Here is a 20,107-nt window from a genome sequence, read left to right as displayed (position 1 = left end):
CCACAGACGGATTTGTCTACACAGCCCAGTCACTTCAGAAAACATGTTTGGGCCGAGGCGGGTGGCTCACGCCTGTAATCCAGCACTTCAGGAGGCCGAGCTGGTGGGATCATGAGGTCAGGAGATCGAGACCATCCTGACTAACACGGTGAAACCCCGTCTCTACTAAAAATATGAAAAATTAGCCGGGCGTGGTGGCGGGCGCCTGTAGTCCCAGCTGCTTGGGAGGTTGAGGTAGGAGAATGGCGTGGACCCAGGAGGCAGCGGTTGCAGTGAGCCGAGATTATGCCACTGCACTCCAGCCTGGGCGACAGAGTGAGACTCTGCCTCAAAAAAAAAAAAAAAAAGAAAAGAAAACATGTTTGAGGAAATGTAACCCTAGGGCCTTAGTATTACTTCTTTTAAAACTTTCCGGGGCTGTGGTCCAGCTGGTTTCTACTCTGAGCGCTCCTGAACAGCCCTGTGTTCGGTTCCTTCCCCGGCCTGGGGTCTGCAGAGGCTGCGCTGAAGTCCTGGGGACTCTGTCATTCCCAGCGGGGTGTACTGGAGACCCCCAGGGGCCATCCCAGAGCTGGGGGGCTTCTCCTTTAACAGAAGCGCTGAGGGCAGCCCCCTGAGACCACTCCTCTCCACTGTCAATCGGCCAACGGATCACTGGGGAATTCTTGACTTTGCCGGATAACATTAGAACTATAATTTGGGGAAGACTGCGCGCGGGCAGGTGGGTGAGATGTGGGGGCTGACAGTGGAAGCTGTGGCGGCAGGCCCGGGAGGGCGGGTTCATGATCCAACCTCATTCTGTTTACCATGTTCGACATTTCCCACAACCAAGTTAACACAACAAAGTCAATAAAACAAAACAAACGAAAGCGCGTTTATTGAATTGCGGTTCTCTGCCTGGAATAGGATGAACTGTCAGGCCCCGAATTGGAAGCCAGTAGGGTGTTTCCTTTCCATTATTAAAGAATAAATCTCAGAATGCGTCCATGAAAGTATCTCGCTGCAGAGTATGGAAATGTTAATTTCCTTTCGCAGTTTCTCTCCTGGTAAAATGAATGGTAAATCTGAGATAATAGTGAGTAATAGCACAGCCAGGGCTCTGGCCTGCGGCTCGGTGGAGGGCGGGCGTGGAGTGAGAGCATGCAGCTCCCTCCTGTTCTGTGGCTGGGATTCCCGGGGCTCCTGCAGAGCCTGCCTTGGCTGCGGGGTCAGAGCCTGTGGTGACCTTGTGCAAGTGACACCCTCTGTTGAGCTCCGTCCTTCCCTGGAAAACTGTCAACCCCACTCCCCTGGAGTATCAAAGGACTTGATGAGACGTCGGACACCCAGAGGTTGTCTGTCCCCCTGTGGGCCCCTGAGACAGAGGGGAGACTGGGGTCAGGGGCAGGAGGTTTACTGGGAGGACACACAGGAAGCACCGCTGGAGCAGAGAGGTGGCCGACGCGAGGGAGGGGGCCAGGACCATCGCGGGCACCCGAGGCACCGTGCAGCTGGGGAATCCACGACAGACAGGCCCACTCGCCAGGCAAGGGGGCTGGGGTCGTTCACCTGCCACGCAGGCGCAAAGCAGGCGCAGAGGCCAGGGAAGCCCATGTGAACAGGAGTGCAGGCGTTGGCTGCAGGCGTCGGCTCAGCCCCTGGGGGTGAGGGTGGGGACGCGGGTCCCCCGCATCTGCTCCACCCCTTCCATGATTATTTCTGCAGGTCGGGGTTCCCTCAGGCCCACCCCCTTCCTCGGCCCCAGACACTCCTGGGTGCCCCGTCCCACACGTGGAGTGGGGTGAGGATGATGTGGATCCCCCTGCCAGGAACACAAGGAATCGGGCAGCTTGGCAGGATCCCTACGGCTCCGCCTCAGCCCCCGCACGTTATTAAGGCATGGCGGTCGCCTTCCGGAGGGTCTGGGGATCTAAGGTGACCAGGGCGTCTTTGGAAAGGGGCAGTCCCCAGGAGGGGCTCAATGCGGGGTGGAGACGGCTGCTCAGGTGAGTGCTGTGCTGGGCACCCGGCTTGCTGGGCCCTGCTGGGGCTGGGGTCCCCTCTGCCACGTCCCCCTTAGGGACCTGCTGCTCATCCAGCCTGGGAGGCCATGGGCCAGCACCTGAGGAGGCTGAGCATCTGTCCGTCTGTCCGTTCGGGCAGCTGGTATCCTCAGTGCCTAGGGTGATGTCTGCGAGCCCCAGCTTCTGCACGAGCACCAGTGTGATGGAGGAAGGACTGATGGAGAGAGGGAGCCACTCTGCCCAAGGGACAGGCCTGCGAGGCACGGGGCACAGCCGGGGACAGGCCTGCGAGGAACGGGGCACAGCCAGCCAGGGTCAGGCCTGCGAGGAACGGGGCACAGCCGGCTAGGGACAGGCCTGCGAGGCACGGGGCACAGCCGGGGACAGGCCTTTGAGGCACGGGGCACATCCGGGGACAGGCCTGCGAGGAACGGGGCACAGCCGGCCAGGGTCAGGCCTGTGAGGAACGGAGCACAGCCGGCTAGGGACAGGCCTGCGAGGCATGGGGCACAGCCGGGGACAGGCCTGCGAGGCATGGGGCACAGCCGGGGACAGGCCTATGAGGCGCGGGGCACAGCCAGGGACAGGCCTACGAGGCACGGGGCACAGCTGGCCACGTGCAGGCCAGGGAAAAATGGGATGAGGGTTTGGAGATGAGGGCCTGACTTGATTCCTTAGAGACCGTCCATTTATGGGAAAGAATGGGGCGCCTCCGGCCACCTGCTGGCTCCAAGACTGACCACAAGAGGAAATGTCAGAGAAAATTAACTTTGCTCGAGCTTTTGTGATGAGTCTGCTTTTCCAGCTTCTAGAAAGATGTGCTTCCATGCTGAGGTTTGTACTCGTTCGGTTTATTTGGAAGAATTAAAGGGCTTCTCGGAAAATGTTAATATCTCCTTCCCACCAGCCTGGCCACCCCAGCTTCCCCCAGGCCCTGAAAGTTAGGTCTCCCCTGTGTTTGGTGCTTCTGACATTGCAGAGGGACTCCTTCCTCCTGGCAGCTCTGCCTTCCAGCCCAGAAAGCCATTGCTGGACACAACCCAAGTCAGGGGACCGGGTTTGCTGGAGCGGGTGGCAGGGGGCGTGCATCCCCCACCCCAGCCATCTGCTGGCTCTGGAGCCCTGCTCTCACCCAGTTGGTATCTCCTGGGCCCTGCGTCCATTCCATTTTGCCTTCAAAAGCCTGAGCTGCTGCTCTTACTCACTCAAGAGAGCCTCCAGTGTCCAATGTGAGCCCCAAACCCCGAGAAAATATAGGCAGAATTGTGTTTGCTGTGTGCACACAGACTGAGCTTTTGCTTAAGAACCTGGTGGGGCTACAGGTGAGCGGGGTTGGGGTGAGCAGGGTCAGGGGTGAGTGGGGTCATTGGTGCACGGGCAGGGTTGCACAGGGCTGGGGGTGCATGGGTAAGTCCTAGCACTGAGTGGTGTAGGGGGCAGCCTCCCTCCCAAAGGGGCCTCGTGGGGGGCCGCAGGCAGGACCTGGGTGAGGTGTCCTCGTAGGGACCCCAGGGATCCTCCTTGCCCTCTGGGATGGGCTATCTCTGCTGCTCAGTGGACGCCCAGCTTCTGGGGCTTGCATATGGGGTGGCGTGTGAGTCAGCCCCTTCTATGTATGTGTGCACATGTGTGTGTGTGTGTGTAGGTCTCTTATGCTGCTGAGAGCCTGGAAGGCCATGAAGTTGGTGGTGCTGGGACCTGGAAAGCAATGAAGCTGGTGGTGCTGGGACCTGGAAAGCAATGAAACTGGTGGTGCTGGGACCTGGAAAGCAATGAAGCTGGTGGTGCTTGGGACCTGGAAGGCAATGAAGCTGGTGGGGGTGGGTAAGGCCCGGGGGTGGCTGCAGCGCTGCACTAGTGCCTGGTAGGGCGTGGCCGGGAGGTGAGTGGGGATCCCCTGGGGTACCTTTTCCTGCACTCCCATGTGCTCAGGGATACCCCTGAGGCTAGGAAGGCAGGTTGGGCCATGGCTGCCCTGGAGGCTGTGCTAGGCTGGCAGCCTAGTGGCCACGCTGACGACACGGGACCCGCGGCCCCAGCAGAGGTACAGGGAAGCCGGTGTCATCCTTCCGTGTCCAGAAGCGGCCCCCACAGCCCGTGCACCCCGAGGTGTGGCTTAGGCCCAGCCCTGCCCTTGGGGCGCAGAGTCTGGCTGGAGAGGCCCACCCAGAGTGGGGGATGGCAGGGGCCTCCCGAGGGACCTCCCCCTCTCTGGCTCAGAGGCTCTGCCCCGTGCGCTGCTTCCTGGCGTGGCCCTTGCCGGGCTCATTGTGTGGGTGCCAAGTGCTCCTCAGATGGTTCGTGGAAGGGCGTGTCTCTGCATCCCGCCCGGATGACGCACCTGCCCTGCCCTGGACACCACTGCGTGGTTTCTTCCGCCTCCTTGGCCTGCTGGCTCCTCCCCAGGCCTCGGCTCAGATGGCTCTTCCTCCACATGCCCTTGGCCTTCAGTGTAGACGCCCCAGGGTGGCCACTGTGTCTCCCGTGGCTGTGTGGCGTTTGGTCAACTTCATGGACCTTTGGAACAACGTGGGGCCAGGATTAGGAAGCTGCTGCCACTTGCCTTCAGAGGCCCCCGCTCCTGTTTGGGGGTGCCGTTTCCATCGCTCCTGTTTGGGGGTGCCCTTTCCATCGCTCCTGTTTGGGGGTGCCCTACCCATCGTGCCTGTTTGGGGGTGCCCTTTCCCATTGCTCCTGTTTGGGGGTGCTCTTCCCATTGTGCCTGTTTGGGGGTGCCCTTCCCATTGTGCCTGTTTGGGGGTGCCATTCCCATCGTGCCTGTTTGGGGGTGCCCTTTCCCATTGCTCCTGTTTGGGGGTGCCTTTCCCATTGCTCCTGTTTGGGGGTGCCCTTCCCATCATTCCTGTTTGGGGGTGCCCTTCCCATTGCTCCTGTTTGGGGGTGCCCTACCCATCGTGCCTGTTTGGGGGCACCCTTTTCATCTGCCTGCAATGGGCGCCCTGGCCAGCCACCCCTTCTCTGTGGCGCTGGGCACTCTGATACTCTCTTCCTCTCTCTGCACCGTCCAAACCTGCCCTTGGTAAAATAGCTGATATACTAATTCAGACTAAAGGGCCAACCACGGCTAAGGCTTAGTGTACTCTCCTTTTCTTTTCACCTTATAATAAAATATTTTTAAAAGAAAGAAAGAAAACAAAACCAAGATCTGACTCTGGAATGGTGTTCAGCTGGCAGGGAAGGTGTCTGGGGTCAGAGGGCCCTCGGGGGCTCAGAAACAGCAGGAGGGCCTGCTCTTTAGGCAGCTGCCGGCCCCTCCCCTCTTCCCCGCTCCTGGCGCCAGTGTCTTCTCACTCTGTCCCCGGCCCTTGGTGGAGCGGAGTTGCATTCATCCTGAAGCTTTAGGACGTGACACTCAGTCACAACTGTGACATCAGAAGAGCTGTGAGCTCCAAGCCGCACTGCGGTTGACTGTTGTCCTCAGTAAACAGGGAAGTGCCTGTCACTTCTCAGCTGAGGGGAGGAAGGCTCGTTTCCACCCGGTGCTTGGAGATAATGTCCGTATGAATAGCTATTTAGACACCACCTGCCATCCTGTACCAGGAGCTCCGCACTGGGGTGGGAGCTACACGGAGACACTCAGCTCATTATTCCGAGCCGTCTCCATGGGCGGCTGCACTCCCCAGGTACAGAGATTGCCCTGCCCAGATGAGAAGTGGCCGCGATAAACAGGAATGGACGCAGGGGCTCTCGGAGTCCAGAAGCCCCCCAGTCCCCGGAGGGTACCTTCCCCTCACTGTCTTCCTAATTCAGCGGCTCTCATCATGGTATGTTCTGTCATCAGAGATGGGAGTGGCCAGGGAGGACTTGCTCAGCCATGGATCCACACGGAGGCTGTGGGGGCGCCTGGTTACCCGTTTACCAGCCCTGTGTCTACAGCTTGGAGGAGGACGGAGGGCTTCCTGGAGGAAGAAGCCGGGAAGCAGCTCTGCAGGTTTCACACCCCTTGCAAGGGCAGAATTCTTAGGAGGGCAGAACCCTTTCTTTCCTTAGAACAGGTGCATCTGCACAGTTATTATAAGATCTCAATTCTAATATGAGCGTGCCCTGCTGGATTTCCCAGGTAGAGAATCCACCCCCTCCACTTCCGTTGTTTCGTCCACCTCTTTCGTGCCCTGGGCATCGGAAGCAAATGCATTCTCTCCCAGGAGAACACAGGCAGTCCACCCTCTAGAGAAAGCCTGCTCTGGAAGACGTTGTCAGAAAGCCGAGACTCCACATCCATCACGGCCTTGGTGAAAATCCAATTAAAGGAGAACTATGTGTAAGGCTCAGATGGGGTTTACAGCCTTCTAAATTCATTCTCTTCTTCCCTCAGAAAAAAACAACAAACAAAGCAAGAAAACAGCCTGCTTGGTCAGGCCACAGCAGAGTGGAAGGGAGCGGGTGCAGTTGCCCCACGAACCCACCCTTGGGCACCGACCAGCTGGGGAAGGTGTCGGGGGGCAGCCAGGGCAGCCAGGACCCAGCCCTGACCCAGCCCCCACTCCCCACCACCTCCCTCCTCCCTGCCCCCACACCCTGCTCCCACCCTCCCCTGCCTGCCTGCTTCACTGCACCCAAGGCCTGCCCATGCCTCCCCATAGCCCCCCTCCTCCTGCCCCCACACCCTGCTGCCACCCTCCCCTGCCCGCCTGCTTCACTGCACCCAAGGCCTGCCCGTGCCTCCCCATAGCCCCCCTCCTCCTGCCCCCACACCCTGCTGCCACCCTCCCCTGCCCGCCTGCTTCACTGCACCCAAGGCCTGCCCGTGCCTCCCCACCACCCCCCTCCTCCTGCTCCCACACCCTGCTCCCACCCTCCCCTGCCCGCCTGCTTCACTGCACCCAAGGCCTGCCCATGCCTCCCCATAGCCCCCCTCCTCCTGCCCCCACACCCTGCTGCCACCCTCCCCTGCCCGCCTGCTTCACTGCACCCAAGGCCTGCCCATGCCTCCCCATAGCCCCCCTCCTCCTGCCCCCACACCCTGCTGCCACCCTCCCCTGCCCGCCTGCTTCACTGCACCCAAGGCCTGCCCATGCCTCCCCATAGCCCCCCTCCTCCTGCCCCCACCCTCCCCACCACCCCCTTCCTCAGCAGCTGAGTGCCCTGCTCTGACCGTGTGTGTTTTATGACCCTGGCTGGTCACACGTGCCCCAACCTCCATGCACTCCATGCACTGTGGCCTCACCCCAGACCCTTGGCCCCTGCTAATCCGCCCCATTACTGGTCTCTCTGAGGTGCTGCAGGAGCCCCTGGCACGGCTGCCTGTGCATGCTTTGGCAGGGCCTTTCTGGGGAAAGTGGAGAGTAGACAGTGCTGCCATTCTCGCGGCTCTCGTTGCCCAGCTGGTGTGGTCGGGTTGTTGCTGCAGACTAAACTCACCACGGCCATGGGGTGGGAGGCGGAGCACGGGCTAATGATGTCTTAATCAGCGACTTCCAGGTGTGGGGATTGCTGGGGTGGGGGCTACCCTGATGAGTTATGGGGACCCCTGATCGCCCTGGCGGGAATGAGTGTGTCCAGGGCAGTGGGGGGGTTTGCTTGCACACTCAGGAAACTTGAGGGAGGGAGTGGGGGGATGAATGAGCAGGTGTCAGTGGCCTAAACTTAAATGACAGCCCAGTTCCTGGGATGCCAGGGAAAGACCCTCCCTAGGGACTGAACTGGTGCCAGGGTGGCCGGCCCTGTGCTGACAAGCAGTCTCCCCTGTGATTGTGGTGGGGGCACTGGACAAATCTAACCCCAGTGGATAGATGTTCTGGGGAGACTGGAGGCTCCCAGAAGAGGCAGCGTAGCCTGGTGGGGGTTGGCTGACGAGCTCTGAGGCCATCACGGGCCAATCAGCTCCTTGTGCCTCGGTTTCCTCACCTGTCAGGCAAAGGTGCTGATGGTTTTAGTGATTTAACAAACATATGTACTGCACTTCCTATAATCCAGGCACCCCAGCTCATCACCCCAGTGAAACTGAGACTGTGGTATCAGCCCCATTTCAGAGGGGAGAAACTGAGGCACAGAAAGGTTAAGTAGAACACCCAGGACCCCTGGGGCTGCCACACGCCCCTGGACCTCCCACTGCTGTTGGAGGATGAGTGTGTGTGGGAAGCATGTGGTCACGTGAGATCGTTGCGTGAGCGTGTGTGGGAAGTGCGTGGTCATGTGAGATCGTTGTGTGAGCGTGTGTGGGAAGTGTGTGGTCACGTGAGATCTTTGTGTGTGTGGGAAGCGCGTGGTCACGTGAGATCTTTGCGTGTGTGGGAAGCGCGTGGTCACGTGAGATCTTTGCGTGTGTGGGAAGCGTGTGGTCACGTGAGATCTTTGCATGAGCGTGTGTGGGAAGCACGTGGTCACGTGAGATCGTTGCGTGAGCGTGTGTGGGAAGCGCGTGGTCACGTGAGATCGTTGCGTGAGCGTGTGTGGGAAGTGTGTGGTCACGTGAGATCTTTGCGTGTGTGGGAAGTGCGTGGTCACGTGAGATCGTTGCGTGAGCGTGTGTGGGAAGCGTGTGGTCACGTGAGATCTTTGCATGTGTGGGAAGCGCATGGTCACGTGAGATCTTTGCGTGTGTGGGAAGCACGTGGTCACGTGAGATCGTTGCGTGAGCGTGTGTGGGAAGCATGTGGTCACGTGAGATCTTTGCGTGTGTGGGAAGCACGTGGTCACGTGAGATCGTTGCGTGAGCGTGTGTGGGAAGCATGTGGTCACGTGAGATCTTTGCATGTGTGGGAAGCATGTGGTCACGTGAGATCTTTGCGTGTGTGGGAAGCGCATGGTCATGTGAGATCTTTGCGTGTGTGGGAAGCACGTGGTCACGTGAGATCTTTGCGTGTGTGGGAAGCGCGTGGTCACGTGAGATCGTTGCGTGAGCGTGTGTGGGAAGCGCGTGGTCACGTGAGATCTTTGCATGAGCGTGTGTGGGAAGCACATGGTCACGTGAGATCTTTGCGTGTGTGGGAAGCGCGTGGTCACGTGAGATCATTGCGTGAGCGTGTGGGAAGCACGTGGTCACGTGAGATCTTTGCGTGTGTGGGAAGCGCGTGGTCACGTGAGATCATTGCGTGAGCGTGTGGGAAGCACGTGGTCACGTGAGATCATTGCGTGAGCGTGTGTGGGAAGTGTGTGGTCACGTGAGATCTTTGCATGTGTGGGAAGCGCGCGGTCACGTGAGATCTTTGCATGTGTGGGAAGCGCGTGGTCACGTGAGATCGTTGCGTGAGCGTGTGTGGGAAGCGCGTGGTCATGTGAGATCGTTGCGTGAGCGTGTGTGGGAAGCGCGTGGTCACGTGAGATCTTTGCGTGTGTGGGAAGCACGTGGTCACGTGAGATCGTTGCGTGAGCGTGTGTGGGAAGCATGTGGTCACGTGAGATCTTTGCATGTGTGGGAAGCGTGTGGTCACGTGAGATCTTTGCATGTGTGGGAAGCGCGTGGTCACGTGAGATCTTTGCGTGTGTGGGAAGCGCGTGGTCACGTGAGATCTTTGTGTGTGTGGGAAGCGTGTGGTCACGTGAGATCTTTGCATGAGCGTGTGTGGGAAGCGCATGGTCACGTGAGATCTTTGCGTGAGCGTGTGTGGGAAGCGCGTGGTCACGTGAGATCATTGCGTGAGCGTGTGGGAAGCACGTGGTCACGTGAGATCATTGCGTGAGCGTGTGTGGGAAGTGTGTGGTCACGTGAGATCTTTGCATGTGTGGGAAGCGCGTGGTCACGTGAGATCTTTGCGTGTGTGGGAAGCGCGTGGTCACGTGAGATCGTTGCGTGAGCGTGTGTGGGAAGCGCGTGGTCACGTGAGATCGTTGCGTGAGCGTGTGTGGGAAGCGCGTGGTCACGTGATCTTGCATCCGGTGCAGCGTTGCATCACTTACTGATGGAGAGAGTTTTGAGAAAGTCGGTGTTTGGTTGCGAACACCGCAGAGTGCACTCACACAAACCCAGACGGTGCCGCCCACGACACCCCAAGGCCACATGGTGTCGCCCGTTGCTCCAAGGCTACAAACCCACACTGTGTGTTGCCGTGCTGAATGCGAGAGGCAACTGTAACGCAACAGTGAGCATTTGTGTCTCTAAACACACCTGAACCTAGAAAAGGTGCAGCAACAATAGGTCTCATATTGTACGGGACCCTGTGGTATTACAGGTTCATCGCTGGCCTGAACATTGTTCCATGGTACGTGACTGTATTCTCGCAGTCCTCGCTGTCGCCGTCAATCTCAACATCAACTATTCCCGCAGCTTCCGTCCCGCCAAGCGCCCATGGAGCTGCCCCTGGAGCAGGTGCCCCCACCGAGAGTGATGGAAAAGCCCGTCCTCGCCACCTCCAGGCATGGCCAGCAGCGAGCGGCCGGCTCTGCAGGAGAAGTGCTGGGTCTGAGCTCCGTCACGGCCGCTCCCGAGAGCCCAAGGTCCAAGCCCAACACGACTTGGAATAAATGATCAAGTTATGAATTAAACACAAGAGAAATGTAATTACCACAGGAGCCAGCTGAGAATAAAATGGATTACGCACATCACAGTCATTAAACGGTGATCACATGCGCCTTTCTAATGTGCTGCCGATTAAAATCAATCTAAGTGCAAATTATGGTTCTGAGTAATCGCTCCCTAAGGTTCATCTTTTGTGTTCCCCAAAGAGCTGACACTGAGAGGAAGCACCAGGGCGCCCTCACAGCCTGCGCAGCTTCAGGGTCCATCCACGGCCTTGAGCCTCCAGCTCAGCACAGAAAGAGACCACTGTGTGGCCCTGGACTGGCGAGGATGCTGGCCGTCCTCATGCTGTGGCCAGCTGTGTCCCCAGAGCTCTGCACAGGTGCAGCGGTTAACCCTCGCCATGCCCTATGATGGGGGTCCCTGTATGGGCCCCATTCACAGATGGGGACACTAAGTCGGGGGTGACATGATCCACACAAGTTCAGACGACTTGGAAGTGGCACAGCCAGGATTCGACCCCCACTTCAGGATGGGCTAGGAGCCCCCATTCACCGGGACACTGCATGACAACTGTGTGTGTGTGTGTGTGTGTGTGTGGTCACATGGTCACATGCACCCACATGCTGCTATCTGATGGGATGATGCCTGGACTTTGGCAGGTGCCCCACATTTCTGCAGACTCATGGAATGTCCAACCATCCCCCTGAGTGGAGAGCCTCAGTCCCCTCCGTGGTCTCCATGCTCATCTGTCCCCTCAGCGGTCACCACGCTCATCTGTCCCCTCTGTGGTCTCCACACTCATGTGTCCAAATGCATGGGCATTTGGGGAAAGTGCCATCTGCCATAGTCGACTCTGTGGCCCCGGCAATTCACAATTCTCCCTCATGCAAAATAAATTCACCTTCTGCCCTGGCTGCCCTATGGTCTCTTTCCATGGTGACATCAAACTCTGACTCAAGCCCAGAGTCTTGTCCCGCAAGCCAGGTCCAGGTGTGGACAAGGTGCTGCAGGCGTACGGCTCCCAGGTGCACCCCCTTCTCCACCTGAAGAGCTGTGAACTGAAGAGTTATCTGCCCCTGACAAGCTAACACCAGTAGTGGGACAGACATAGACCACACCGTCGGCTCCCCTTTCAAAGAGCAGGGAGGGAGAGGCACGCAGCAGTCTCCCGGGCATGCGGTCCTGAAATCTGGGTGAGTGAAGTTACAGGGCCGGGCTGAGGGCTCAGTCCTAGCTCAGGGGATGGCTCTCCAGGGCCGCCCTGCCATCTCAGCTCTCAGTTCCATCCTCTGGGTCAACCTCCCTTTTCCATAAAATTAGTTCATCCTTGTAGCTGAAAAGTTTTTGCAAACTACCAAAACTCACCCAAGAAGCAACAGATAAAGTGAATAGTCCTGTATTTATTAAAGAAATGGATTTTTTTTTTCAGTGAGACCTTCTGAAAAAGAAATCTCCAGGCCTAGATGTCTTCACTGGTGAATTCTAAGTAACATCAATTTATGCAATCTCTTCTAACAAATATACAAAGGGATGGGGGCACTGCAACTACCACACAACCTGGTGATTTTACCCAGAGAGATAAGCTCTTGTTCACACAAAGCCCGTACATGGATATTCGAGCACGGTCAATACAAGAACATGCACAGAAGATAAAACAGCACACGGATTAACACACACACACGTGTGTACACACGGCTTAATACACACACACACGAGTGTGTACACACGGATTAATACACACACACGAGTGTGTACACACAGCTTAATACACACGAGTGTGTACACACGGCTTAATACACACACGAGTGTGTACACACGGCTTAATACACACACACGAGTGTGTACACACGGATTAATACACACACACGAGTGTGTACACACAGCTTAATACACACGAGTGTGTACACACGGCTTAATACACACACGAGTGTGTACACACGGCTTAACACACACGCACGAGTGTGTACACACGGCTTAATACACACACACGAGTGTGTACACACGGCTTAATACACACACACTAGTGTGTACACACGGCTTAATACACACACGAGTGTGTACACACGGCTTAATACACACACACGAGTGTGTACACACGGCTTAATACACACACACGAGTGTGTACACACGGCTTAATACACACACACGAGTGTGTACACACGGCTTAATACACACACACGAGTGTGTACACACGGCTTAATACACACACACGAGTGTGTACACACGGCTTAATACACACACACGAGTGTGTACACACGGCTTAATACACACACACGAGTGTGTACACACGGATTAATACACACACACGAGTGTGTACACACGGATTAATACACACACACGAGTGTGTACACACAGCTTAATACACACGAGTGTGTACACACGGCTTAATACACACACGAGTGTGTACACACGGCTTAATACACACACACGAGTGTGTACACATGGCTTAATACACACGAGTGTGTACACATGGCTTAATACACACGCACACAAGTGACACGGCTTAATACACACACACGAGTGAGTATAAGCAGCACCATGGAATCAGAATAAGGTTGATGGGCTGGCTGTTTGTGATATCAAAGTACAGTTTTGTAGAATGTTACCATTGGGGGAGACTGGGCAAAGTGTGCAAGGGATCTCTTTGTATTGTTTCTTTCTTACAGGTGCATAGAAGTCTAACATTATTTCAACTTAAAGAAAAGAAGGCCAGGAAGGGTGGCTCATGCCTGTAATCCCAGCACTTTGGGAGGCCAAGGGATCAGTTGAGCCCAGGAGTTACAGACCAGCCTGGGCAACAAAATTTACACAAATTATCTGGGCGTGGTGACTTGTGCCTATAGTCCCAGCTACTCAGGATGCTGAAATGGGAGGATCAGCTGAGCCCTGAGCCTGGGGAGGTTGAGCCTACAGTGAGGTGTGTTCACACCACCGTACTCCAGCCCAGGTGACAGAGTGAGACCCTGTCTGGAAAAACACAAAGAGGATGAGACATTTCCCAAGTTATTTTATGAAGCCAGCATTACCCATATACCAGAACCAGATAAAGACAGTACAAGAAAATAAAACTAGAGACCAATATCTTTCATGAACGTAGACACAAAAATCCTTAACACAACACCAGCAAATTGAATCCAGCAACATTTGAAAGCATAGCCCATGATCAAGTGTGGTGTATCCCAGGGGGTGGGGGGCAGGCTTAACATTCTGAAAGCGACCAGCGCAATCTACCACATCAACACTGAAGAAGATCTACTGTAGGATTGTGTCAACAGACTCAGAAACGGCCACCAAAGCTCAACACCCATTATGGTTAAAAAAAAAAAAACCGTCAGCAAACTAGAAATAGAAGGGGAACCTCTTTAACAGATAAAGAGCTTCTGTTAAAAAAATACATGCAGCTAACATCAAACTGCACATTGAGAGGTGGACTGTTTTCTCCTAAGGCAAGGAACAGGTAAAGGCTGCCTTCTCTCACCGTTCCCATTTGACATTGTACTGGAGGTTCCAGCCAGTGCACTAAGGCAAGAAAAAGAAATGAAAGGAATATAGGTCGGAGAGGAAGAAGAAATAAAAACTCTCCCTCTTCACAGATGACATGGCTGTTTATGTAGAAATCCCATGGCATCTGCACAAAAGTGGACCTAGCAGGTTTCATGACACAGGGTCAGCACACGGGACTCAACCGTCATCTCTATACACCAGCAGAGGGCACTGGGAAATGAAATTTCAAATACAGCAGCAGTTTCTACGAACGTTAAACTCGATCATTACAAAAGCACCGTGGGTCCTATGGCTCTTCCTCGGGTTCACCCCATCAGCCCAAATCTCGATCTACAAATCTTGCCAAGACGAGCTCTCCTCTCCTGGGGGATTCCTGGGGGTAGCCCTGGAACAACTCCCCAAAGATTCTTAGCAACTCTGTGTTTCGTGTAGAGGGTCTTTAAGGTTTACCCTCAAGATCCACTGCAGACCTTTCCTTTATTCGAGAGAGTCTATGAATAATCGCCTGAAACTTTTCTGACGTTTTAACAGAGGAGTTTTGAGCCACACCCTTGACTCCCTCCTTAGACCCTCTGCTGCTGCTGTGGCCTGGGCCTGACGTCCTTTCATTAATTTAAGAATCCTTTACCACCTGGAGAATCTTGGAATGAGAAACAGTGTTTTTGATTTTATTTTTTAAGCTATTGTGCAGTAAAACTGGCTTGTACAAAGTGATTCCATAAACCAGGCATGGTGGCTCACATCTGTAATCCCAGCACTTTGGGAGGCCAATGCAGGAGGATCGCTTGAACTCAGGAGTTCGAAACCAGCCTGGGCAACATAGCAAGACACCCTATCTACAAAAAATACAAAAATTAGCTGGGCGTGGTGGTATGTGCCTGTACTTCCAGCTACCTGGGAGGCTGAGGCGGGAGGATCACTTGAGACCAGCAGGTCAAGGCTGCAGTCAGCCATGATTGTACCACTGCACTCCAACCTGGGTGGCTGAGGGAGAACGTGTATTGGAAAAAAAAAAAAGGAATTTGATGAGTTTTGACACATGTATGGATTTGTGGAACCACGTCCACCGTCAGGACACAGATAGCTTCATGACCCAGAGCCGCTCTGCCATGCTACTTTTTTGTTGTTTGTTTGTCTGAGACAGAGTCTTGCTCTGTCGCCCAGGCTGGAGTGCAGTGGTGTGATCTCGGCTTGCTGCAGCCTTTGCCTCCCAGCTTCAAGCGATTCTCCTGCCTCAGCCTCTGTAGTAGCTGGGATTACAGGCATGCCCCACCACGCCCTGCTAATTTTTGTATTTTCAGTAGATATGGGGTTTCATCATGTTGGCCAGGCTGGTCTCGAACTCCTGACCTCAAGTGATCTGCCTGCCTCGGCCTCCCAAAGTGCTGGCATTATAGGCGCAAGCCACCTTGCCCAGCCCCATGCTACTTTTAAAAGCCACAGTTTCCTCTCCACCCCAGCCCCTGGCAACGGCTTGTCTCCTCTCCATCCCTGCAGCTTTGCCTTTTGGAAGCTGTTGTGTAAGTGAAACCACACACTACTAACCTCTGGGGTCTGGTTCTTTTGCTCAGCGTGGTGCCTCCCAGGTTCGTCCCTGTTGCATATTAACAGTGCCCCCATCTCACAGCTGAGTCTATTGTGTGGCTGTACGACTATTTATCCTTTCACTTCCTAGAGGACATTTGGGTGGTTTCCAATGTTGTTGATGATTGTGAAAATTCGCTTGAACCCGGGAGTAAGAGGCTGCAGTGAGCTGAGATTGCACCACTGCACTCCAGCCTGGGTGACAGAGCAAGACCCGGTCTCAAAAAAAAAAAAATAAATAAAGAATAGCACTATAAGAAACATTTGTGTACAAGATTTTGTGTGAACATAATTTTGCCTTTCTCTAGGAGTGGAATTTCTGTGTTATAAGAAGGTTCAGGTCTAACTTTATAGTAAACTGTCGAGCTGGGTTCCCGAGCGGCCGTATTGTTCTCCACATCTACCGGCGATGGGTGAGTGTTCCAGCTACCAGAGTCCTCATCAGCACTTGGCATTGTCAACAGCTTTCTTTTAAATTCTGTTAAGTCCTGACTTCTTTAATTTTATCTAAATTTTGCTTGAAAACTAAAGTTAAACAAAACCCTCTCTTCTCCTTTTTATGCACAGCTGCAATAAAGCCTGCTGGCGTTTCTGCCTGGAGTCGCCGCTCGCCCAGGGCATCTGCGCGTTTTCTGCCTCTGTGTCCCCGCAGGCCACAGCGCTGCATAACCTACTGTTCCTGTCTTCTGAGGTTTTCCCTTCCTCCAGCTTCCATCAACCTTTGCCTCACTTTCTTTCAAGCCTTTACTGACAGCAGAGGCCCTCAGGCTGAAAACAGCATCGTTACTTCTTTCCTTCCCAAATCTGCAGGTGTGGCTAGGTGGGAAGGGCTGATTCCCTCCCCTACAGGGGAAGTGGGGACAGAGAGCCCAGCTGGGGACTGGAGCACCCAAGATGGCACCCCCATCACGGCGGACTCGGCCTGGCTGACAGCTGGTGCCAGAGCGGGGACTCCCGTGGCCTGGGCTTCCTCACAGCGTGGCGCTGGGTTCCCAAGTTGAGCGTGCCCAGAAGACACTGCCAGTAGAAGCTGTGTCACCTCTGCCACGAGGCGCTCCCAATCGCCTGCCAGGCTCAAAGAGAGGGTGCACAGACCCCACCTCCAGCAGAGGAAATGGGACATATTGTGGCCGTTGTTGGAAAATATCTGCCTCAGTGGGGTTGGAGTGCAGGTCTCTACGCCCCCTTCCTGCCTCCTGCCATCCTCTGCTCAGTGGGGTTGGAGTGTAGGTCTCAAGCCCCCTTCCTGCCTCCTGCCACCCTAAGGAAGTGAGCAGGGAGGGAGATTGTGGTACATCTGAACATGGGGCCCACACACGCTCTCCTGGCAGAGTTGCAGTTATGGAACAGACACCAGAAAGTTACAGAACAGACAGATCCCCCAACAGATCTCCACGGTCTACAGGAGTGAAAGCACAGGGCAGGCAGTCAGCGATGAATGCATGGATGGATGTATTTAATAATAGCTTTACTGAGATATAAGTCACATCACCAAATATTCACCCTTTAAAGTGTACAATTCGGTTTTTTAAGCATGTTCACAGAGTTGTGCAACCATCGCCGTTATCTAACTCCAGAACATTTCATCACTGCACCAAAACGCCCTGCACCCATGACAGTCGCTCCCGCCTCACCTTCCCCCAGCCCCTGGCACCACTAGTCCATTTTCTGTCTCTACAGATTTGTCCATTCTGGACATTTCTTATAAAAGAATCACAAAACATGTGGCCTTTTGTGTCTGGCTTCTTTCACTGAGCATGTTTCAAGGTCCATGCGCACCTGCACACCATAGCGCAGGGCTTCATTCTTTCTGATTGACGGCCAAGCAAGACCCACTGTGTGGACAGCCCACGTTGATTTACCTACTCATCAGCCAGTTGACATTTGGGCTGGTGCACTTTTTGACTATTATGAGCAACGTTGCCGTGAACATTTGTATGCATGTCTTTATGTGGACATATGTCTTCATTTCTCTTGGGTAGATACTAGGTGTGGAATTGCTGGGCCATCTGCTAATTCCATGGTTAACTTTTTGATGAACCGCAAAACTGTTTTCCAAAGTGGCTGTGCCATTTTACCGTTTTACATTCCCACCCATAGTGTGTGAGGATTCCAAGTTCTCCATGACGTGTCGTTTTCTGGTTTTGTTTGTTTGTTGCTTTTGTTTTTGATACGGTCAGCGCTGTGGCTTTGGTTTGCACTTTCCTGAGTGGGAAAATCTTGAGCATCTTCTCCTGGGCTCGTTGGCCTTTTCTATGTCTTTTGTGATGAAATAAAAGTCAAATCCTTTGCCCATTTTTAACTTGGATCATCCTTTCATTGTTGGGTTGTAGGAATTCTTCTTATTATTATTTTGAGAAAGAGTCTCACTCTGCCACCCAGGCCAGAGTGCAGTGGCACATTCATGGCTCACGACAGCCTTGACCTCCCAGGCTTAGGCGATCCTCCCACCTCAGCCTCCCAAGTAGCTGGGACTACAGGTGCACGCCACCATGCCTGGCTAATTTTTTGTATTTTTTTTTTTTACAGAGACAGGGTTTCGCTATGTTGCCCAGTTTGGTCTCAAGCTCCTGGGCTCAAGGGATCTGCTTGCCTCAGCCTCCCAAAGTGCTGGGATTATAGGCGTGCGCTGGCGTGCCGGCCGAATTCAGTGATAATTTTTAAATGCACAGAAGAATAAGAGGAACTGGTCCAACAACCAGAAAATTTGACGTTTCCAGCTGCTCCTGGCGTCTGACTCTTGAAGAACATTTAGTGCACAGCACACAGGAGGTCCCCGCAGCCCTCATCCCAGCAGCCGTGGAAAATCTCTCGAGGGAAAACCAAGTGGGCTTGGAGGACTCCTGCCTGCCTCTCCCTCTCCCAGGATGCATGTCTTTCTCCTCCCCACAGGCAGCTGGGCCCTGTGGCCGGCACCTTCCTGGCTAATCCCAGGGGCTCCTCCCAGGACGTGGGAGGACAGGGGCTGGCTGTGGGAGGCAGCCAGGACCCAGGCCAGCATCAGCCGAGGGCGTATCCAGGGCCCATGTGCCTGCCAGGCTGGGTGCGCCCGTGATCCCGGAGAAGCGGGGGGCCTGTGTGGGCATCTGCAGATGCCTTCTGGCCTCTGTGGCAGGGCCAGGAGCCACATGCTCCCTGCACTGAGTCACACAGAGGCTGGGTCATCAGGCCTTGGGGGCTGGGGCCGGGACCAGGCTGCAACCAGACTCCTTCCTCTCTGCCCCTGTGTCCCAGCTGTCCCTGTCAGCCATCTGCTCCTGTCTCCTCCCTGGGCCTGAGTCAGAGCCAGGCAGATTGTCAATGGGGAAGGCAAGGGGAGCTTAGATAGAGGCGAGGGCAGCAGAGCTCAAAAGCTGCAGAGACCCCACAGCTCTTGGGAGCTGCCTGAGGGGTGGCAGAGCCCGAGTGGGTGGCCGGCAGCCCGGGCTGCCCACTGGAGGGGCCCTCCTGGACCTGGGAAGGGAATCTGGGCTTGGTGGCCTCATCCATCACGCACCGCGAAGTCTCGCTGCCGGCAGGGAGATGGATGCCTTGCAATGCCGATGAGCAGCCCAGCATACACCCAGTTGCTTTGGGGGCCGCTCCCTGGAATACCTGCCCTCCATCCTGGGCCGGAGCCTCCACTGTGTGCCCTGTGCGAACATGCTGGTCCTCTTCCTTCCCTCTCTCTGTCCTCTCTGCAGCTCGGGGCGTTTCTCTTCCTTCCTGGCATCCAGGGTGGGGGCAGGGCATGGAGCAGGACAGCCCTTGGAGCCCCCAGACCGGAGTCGAAACTCTACGGCCTCCGTCAGCTCGGCGGCCATCACAGAACCAGAGCTTGGCGGCTCGAACAACGGACGTGCCTTACCCACATTCTGGAGTCCCGAAGCCCACGAGCAAAGCTGGGCTCCCAGGGAGGGTCCTTTCCTTGGTCTGCAGACGGCTGTCTTCTAGTCGTGTCAGCACATAGAGGAGAGAGGAGCTTGGTCTCTTCCTCTCTTACAGGGCTACGAATCCCATCGGGGGGCCACCCTCACCCCCTCATCTCACCCTAGTCACCTCCCGGAGGTCCCAGCTCCTAACACCATCACACTGGGTGCTGGGGCTTCGACCTACGAACTGGGGGATGCTGTCAGTCCACAGCCCCTGCCTCTGCCCATTTGTCACTGTGAGACATCGGGGAACACACAGGGCCGCTCAGACCCTTGAAATCGTCATCTGTGAGTCAGAGACCATCCCGACCACTGGCAGCGGAGAGGGTGCACCACCCTTGGTGGCCAGACGGCGTGTGCCGCCTCCCTCCCATCCCTTCTCCACCCAGTGTCCCTGGGCTCTTCCCCGCTTTCCCTGATGTGAGGACACAGCTTCTTCCACCTGCTCAGTCCTGAGGTCCCCGGGTTCCATCTGGATCTGCCCAGCCTTCCCGGATGAGCTCCCCTGACCAATCTCAGCTCAGCCCGCAGGCTGACAGCTCCCATGAGTCTCCCCGAGGGCCCTGGGGACACCTCCACACGGATGCTCAGTGCCACACGCCTCTGACAGGTGCGGCCAGCTGTGCCCCAATGCCCACACTCCGGCACCAGAACGCCTCCTTCAGCTGGGAGCACGGCTGGTT

At 55.5% G+C, this 20,107-nt stretch overlaps 1 protein-coding gene across 2 annotated transcripts in view; it reads right to left on the bottom strand.

Moving 5' to 3' along the window:
• Positions 1-882: 882 nt before the first annotated feature.
• The window catches only part of SLCO4A1 (solute carrier organic anion transporter family member 4A1), a 52,631-nt gene continuing 33,406 nt past the window's right edge, over positions 883-20,107 (bottom strand). The window contains exon 10 of one of the 2 annotated variants that reach the window (XM_055372359.2): positions 883-4,520. In XM_055372359.2, the coding sequence (XP_055228334.2) occupies positions 4,269-4,520 (252 nt within the window). In that variant the 3' untranslated portion in view covers positions 883-4,268. The remainder of the gene's footprint in view (positions 4,521-20,107) is intronic. The other variant, XM_055372358.2, reaches the window with a different exon arrangement.

This window comes from Gorilla gorilla, chromosome 21 (assembly GCF_029281585.2).
Source record: "Gorilla gorilla gorilla isolate KB3781 chromosome 21, NHGRI_mGorGor1-v2.1_pri, whole genome shotgun sequence".
Taxonomy (NCBI): Eukaryota; Metazoa; Chordata; class Mammalia; order Primates; family Hominidae; genus Gorilla; species Gorilla gorilla.
The sequence above is the reverse complement of the archived record's forward strand: the minus strand, read 5'-3'. Positions and strand labels throughout refer to the sequence as shown.